The 6,110-nt window shown below is 36.3% G+C and overlaps 1 protein-coding gene across 1 annotated transcript; it reads left to right on the top strand.

The window, feature by feature from the left end:
- Positions 1–251: 251 nt before the first annotated feature.
- On the top strand, positions 252–5,773 carry B3GALT1 (beta-1,3-galactosyltransferase 1). The gene is made up of 2 exons (XM_057371726.1): positions 252–401; positions 977–5,773. Exon 2 carries the CDS (start codon positions 1,206–1,208, stop codon positions 2,184–2,186), a length of 981 nt encoding a protein of 326 aa, XP_057227709.1. The 5' UTR covers positions 252–401; positions 977–1,205; the 3' UTR covers positions 2,187–5,773.
- Positions 5,774–6,110: the final 337 nt, after the last annotated feature.

Genomic DNA, 6,110 nt, shown 5'->3' with positions numbered 1-6,110 from the left:
TGCCAAGCTTGAGGCAGCTTGTCTCATTTCCACAAAATGATGATAAACACAACTGGTTCCCAGCAAACTTGCTAAAAGCAAAGGAAGATTCAGGGCTGGCACATTCCCTCAATCCAGGAAAGTCTCGAAACTCCCAATGCTGGAGGCAAGGCTGGAACAGCACAGGATGGGGCTGCCAGCACAGGAACCCTGTCCAGGCAGACAAATCTCTGCACACCAGCCAGCAAAGTGCCACTGTTAACAGGCTGCCATCGTGATTTATCTTATGTGGTACACCCATKATGTTTGTTCATGAAAAGACTGGTKGGGGGGAGAGGAAGGAAGTCCATAAGAATAACTGAACTGTGTTAATTTATTTTTAGACTTTTATGGAGTCTACTCGAGCCCTGATCTTTACATGGGTAAGACAGCATACGTATCTCTCTCTTCTGTACTTTTCCTAATCAGTTCCATTTTGTCTGATTTCCACTTAAGCATGTTCTTTATAGCTGGCCAGACATTARGATTTAGACCAAATCAGTTTTGTAGGTATTCATGCACATAGCTGGTACACATGCTGTTGATCCTAGAATAAAATACACTGGTTTTCATTCTTTAAATAATTTTAAAATGCTCCATAGCACATTGTGAGAGATTGTCCAGAAGAAATGCTAGAAAGCAAAAAAATGCTAGAAAATCATAAAATTATTTTAATATACCTTTAAAATTATCTAAATAGTCAACATGCTATGCATGCTTAACTTTTTTCATATAAAACCATTTGGGAGAAACTACCAATCATAAAAGCATTACTTCAGTTACACTGCTCTATTCCAGTATACTACCTTGTATTTTCRTACTTCATGAGAAAAAAAGGAATATCTGAGAAATGCATTAAGACACTTGGCTTAATAATGGCCAACCATATATAAGCTCATTCTTCTTACCCTAGGCTTTTATGATCTTGCAATGGAAATTTTTTCTTCATATTTTTCAGAAATAACAGAAAATTCCAAGAAATGGAAGCCGCTGCTAGTAAAAGAAGAAAAGCTGAGTATCATCAGGGTTAATAGCTCCTATTTGAGATCCATGAATGATTACAGAGTTACTTTCCTATATCGAACTTTCAAGTTCCATTAATAATATGCTGCCTCTCCAGGACACAGGTGCACTCATGGAACAAAGGCTATTTATTCATCACATGGAATAGAAGAGCTAGAGGAACAATGGCTTCAAAGGTCTCATGCTTATACATTTTGACAGTAGTTTGTTGGGCAAGCGCTCTTTGGTACTTAAGTATAACTCGTCCTACTTCTTCCTACACAGGCCACAGACAGGTCAGTAGTATATCCATAGCCAGAAAAAACGTTTCCTTYGGCAACATAAGAACTCGACCTATAAATCCACATTCCTTTGACTTCCTTATCAATGAGCCCAACAAATGTGAGAAGAGCGCCCCATTCTTGGTCATTCTTATCAGTACAACTCATAAAGAGTTTGATGCAAGGCAAGCCATTCGAGAAACGTGGGGAGATGAAAACAACTTTAAAGGAATTAAAATCGCCACAATATTTCTTCTTGGAAAAAATTCAGATCCTGTGTTAAATCAAATGGTAGAGCAAGAAAGCCAAATTTTTCATGACATTATTGTGGAGGATTTTATTGACTCTTACCATAACCTCACTCTGAAAACATTGATGGGGATGAGGTGGGTAGCAACATTTTGTTCAAAAGCAAAGTACGTTATGAAAACAGACAGTGATATTTTTGTAAATATGGACAATCTTATTTATAAGCTGCTCAAACCTAACACCAAGCCAAGGAGAAGGTACTTCACTGGCTATGTTATAAACGGAGGACCAATACGAGATGTTCGCAGCAAGTGGTACATGCCCAGAGATTTGTATCCCGACAGCAATTACCCTCCCTTCTGTTCAGGCACTGGCTACATTTTTTCAGCTGATGTAGCAGAAATGATTTACAAAACCTCCCTTCATACCAGACTTCTTCATCTTGAAGATGTGTACGTTGGACTATGCCTTCGGAAACTGGGCATTCACCCCTTCCAAAACAGTGGCTTCAATCACTGGAAAATGGCCTACAGCTTGTGCAGGTACCGCAGAGTGATCACTGTGCACCAGATAACACCAGAAGAAATGCACAGAATTTGGAATGATATGACCAGCAAGAAACATCTTAGATGTTAAAATTTTTACAGATGTAAATACCTTTTTTAAAAATTTTGGTTGAGTTTGGTTATTTTTTGACAAAGTGATCTGCTGATTTACAGGTTAAACTGTGGGATATTAACTGTGAGAGGATTTTTAATGACTGATTTTTCATTCTCGCTTTGACTACTGGTTTACAAACTTCAGGCTCTTTTTCATAAGGACATTATGCCAACTGAAAGAATCTAGAGTGAAATCTCGGATTTTGTATATTATCATCTATTGCACATATCAGTTCTTGCATCTGTGTGTAAAAGGACAGTAATAAACTAATTTGAGCTGCTTAACAACTCACACCCCAGCCTCTGAGATAAGACTCAGGCCCTGAGAAATGAAGAACTACTAATACACAAAAGTGTTCTTCTTTTGACACCCTACAACAGTCTCTATTTAGAGCCTAATAAATTTAGGCAGCATACATTTGCACTGAGCGTATATACCTACTCTGGCGTGTATTTTATAGTACAATGTGTGCAAGTCCCAAATAGCTTACTAATGGTGTAATAGCAGAATTTAGACAGGTAAGAACATCAGAGTTTCATTGGCCTTAGAAACCAACCCACACACTGAAATACATTTTCATTCACCAAATGGTGTTTTCTTTGAATTATTTCAGAATAACCCGTTTTTTACACTTCCTACAATAGTTAAATAAAATATGTAACRCAATTTACAAATTAAGTAGAAGCTGTAGGCAAAATAAGATGGGGAGAGGTATGAAAAACTATCTTAAAAATATATGAGAAAAGCATTAATATCTTAATTTCAAAGCAAGGCAATGTCTGTCACTAGTATCAATGGATTCTCTGTTAAACATCTTGAATAGCAATATATAATGATACTAAATGCTGCAAGTATCAATAAGCAGCATATTTCTTCAACATCAGTCAGTGCACTATTTACCTAAAAAAAAAAGTAAAACAAAAGCAGCTTTTTACGGGTAAGCTTTACTTTTTGCTGCAGTGCATATAGGAACAAGAGTCTAATGGTGTAGAAAAGAATATAGTCCAATGAAAGAATTCAATCAATTTTCTCTTGATTGGGCAAGAATACATAACAGTTAAGTATAAATTTCATAGYCAAATAGTGGGCTTTTAAAGAAATACTTAAAACCCCCCAGGTTCTCAGCTTTTTAAAAAAACTTTTAAAGCTCTTGGTTTACTCATCACAGTCAACACATACAGAGATCCCACTCAGTAGATCCCCTGGACAAGCAACAGAAATCCARTACACAAGATTTATTCAAGTTTCATAATGTGCTTGTGTGTGTTTTGAATATGAATGTTTACGAAACGTCACGCAAACTCTTCAATAAATTAAGGCCATTTCTATTCAGCACCGCCTTATAACAAAGAGGTGAAATATTATAATGCTCAGCAAATAACTTGGAATGAAAAACTCACACACAAGTTACAAAACCCCAAAACTCACCAAGTATATTATTAGCTGTAGATTACTCATGCTGTCCTCAGCACACACAGTCTCACTCATTGCAGCTGGCATTATGTGCAACACATGCAAAACTGTTAAGTCTGTRTGTTATTCAGGATGTTTAAAAAATTGTCAGAAATAACTGAATAAGGAAACAGGAAAACTTAGACCTTATTTTGCCATAGGTGTACACAGCACTTTAAACAGTAACAGAGAAATGAAGATGTGATCCCCTAAACAGTTTGGAGTTTCATGGCAAATTGTTAGTCTTGTTCACAGATGCAGCAGTATCCTTTCAAAAAAAACTATATGCAAATAAGGTAAAGTGTATCTGGCCTTTAAGTCACTAGCAGGAGCCTTCTCAAGGAAAAACATTTGAGATTTAAAAGTGAAGCTCCACAACAGACAGCCCAGGAGTTACTGTTAGCAGCAGCTTGTGTACCCTTCATAAATAATACGACGCAAAACAAAACCCTATAATTTTTATAAAAATGCCAAATTTGTTGCAGTGTAATTATGATTCCCTAGTTGATCTAGTCCATGTTAAAGTTGCTCTGTCCTATCAAACTCAGAACTCCCAACATACAACTGCACTAATTGCRTAAGTGAATATACAACACGCTGATTGGGTGAATTTGAGATTTCCTTATATAAGTCCCACAATATGCTTGGTTTTGAATGGAAATGAGGGTAGAATTCATCCCCAGCCCTTGGGTAAATCAGACAGCACAGGTACCATCCTACCAGAGACACAGCTTGTAATGGTTTGAACTCACAGGCTGCAATCACTTCTACTATCCCTCTGCACTGTGCAGTAATTTGGGGGTTCTGAATCACAAGCAAATGGATTTGGTTGCCTTATTTCTGCTGATACTTCTGTGGCCTTTGGTTAGTAACCAGGAGGACAGCAGGGCTCCCAATCCAGATACCTCAGGGCTCAAGCAGCATGGTAGCCTTGAATTTCTCCTAGTACAAGTAGACTGCATTAATAATTACAAGGTACACCTTGAAAATAGTATCTGAAAAAATATATTTCCTGCCATTTATAAATAGATAGACCTTCAACAGAAATGTAAATGCTCATCTTGAAACTGATGTACATATTTCTAAGGCATTTTCTTCTGTATTCAGCTGTATATATGTGTAAGTCTGCTTGCTATGTAGCATTCTGTTATGCATGGAGCTGAGTGAGGCATTATATTTGTCCAGTGTTTCAAGAGCCTTAAGCATGTGTGCCCTAACTTTTGAATGTACAAGAGACTTTTTCTTTTGCTGTCAAGTGAATTTAAAAAAAAACACAACAAAAGCCTAATTTTCTACTTCTATTAATTTTCTGGTATTAGACTTCACTAGCTCGTTACACTTAGGTTTATTATTTTCTCTTTGAGCAGAAATTTTAGTATTGGAACCTGGATATAGAAAGGTAACAATACATCTACTCATAGGGACAGTTGTCCCTTCCACTCAGTTGTATTTGTGCCATGTGGGCTCCTGATAAGAAACCAGTTTTCAACAGACTTCCTTAAATCAAAAAAAATATTTACATTATTTAAAGGTCATTTTGTTTCATTTAGGCATGGGACAAATGACAACTTGGTTAAACATGCTGGCTTCTAGTCACTTCAAAAGTGTAACTGTCATATTTTGATTCCAAAATGTACATGAACAAAGCACATTGAGTGAAGCAGCTGGGGGGAAGTGCCTCTCTTTAGGAGGAATTTTTCCACAAAAGCATTTTTTTCTTTTTTTATTTTGCTAAAACCATGAGAGTTTTTAAACAGAAGTCTCAAAGTTGATTTTTCACATTTCCTAATAATAATGTTAAGCATCAATTTTGAGGATTTTTTTGTCGTTATAATGTAGATGGTAATGGCAATTTGTAAATGAAGAGTGTAATTAACTAGAAAAGCTTGTCAACAGTAACCGAACTTTAGGTGTATCATTATATATGACTGGCTGTATTTATTTGTCTAAATTGTATATATTGTTTTATCTATAGTGTCTGTAGGAGTGCATTCTTTTAGATTAATGTATTATTTCCAGTTTTGTGGGATTGCCAGCAAAGCTGCTAATCAAGATACTATTTTTTTTGTATCCATGTCAAATAATAAAAAAAAAAACCAAAAAAAACCAAACAAGTGAAAAATTGAAGGTGTCCTGTAAGTTGTCTTCTTCACTTCTTTCTAGAAACATAAATGGTGTTACCTGAATACACAATGTCAGTGAATCGGCTCATTTGTCATGAGGAAGAATATTGCGCTGTAAAAGCAGATTTAAAAAAAATAATTGAAAAAAAACCCCAAAATACTACTTTTTTCATTATTTGTGCAACAACTTCACCAAGCTGATGTCCACATGGATCAGGTGTTCTACTTCATCTGAAGCCAAAGGCRTAATATTAATGCAGCCATGGCAAAATAGCAGATGAGTTCATCCTGTGCTATTCAGCTGCTTTGCCATCCCCAGCCATTG

Source organism: Malurus melanocephalus, unplaced genomic scaffold (assembly GCF_030028575.1).
Source record: "Malurus melanocephalus ecotype Western Australia unplaced genomic scaffold, MMel_1.1 scaffold_155, whole genome shotgun sequence".
NCBI lineage: Eukaryota > Metazoa > Chordata > Aves > Passeriformes > Maluridae > Malurus > Malurus melanocephalus.
The sequence above is the reverse complement of the archived record's forward strand: the minus strand, read 5'-3'. Positions and strand labels throughout refer to the sequence as shown.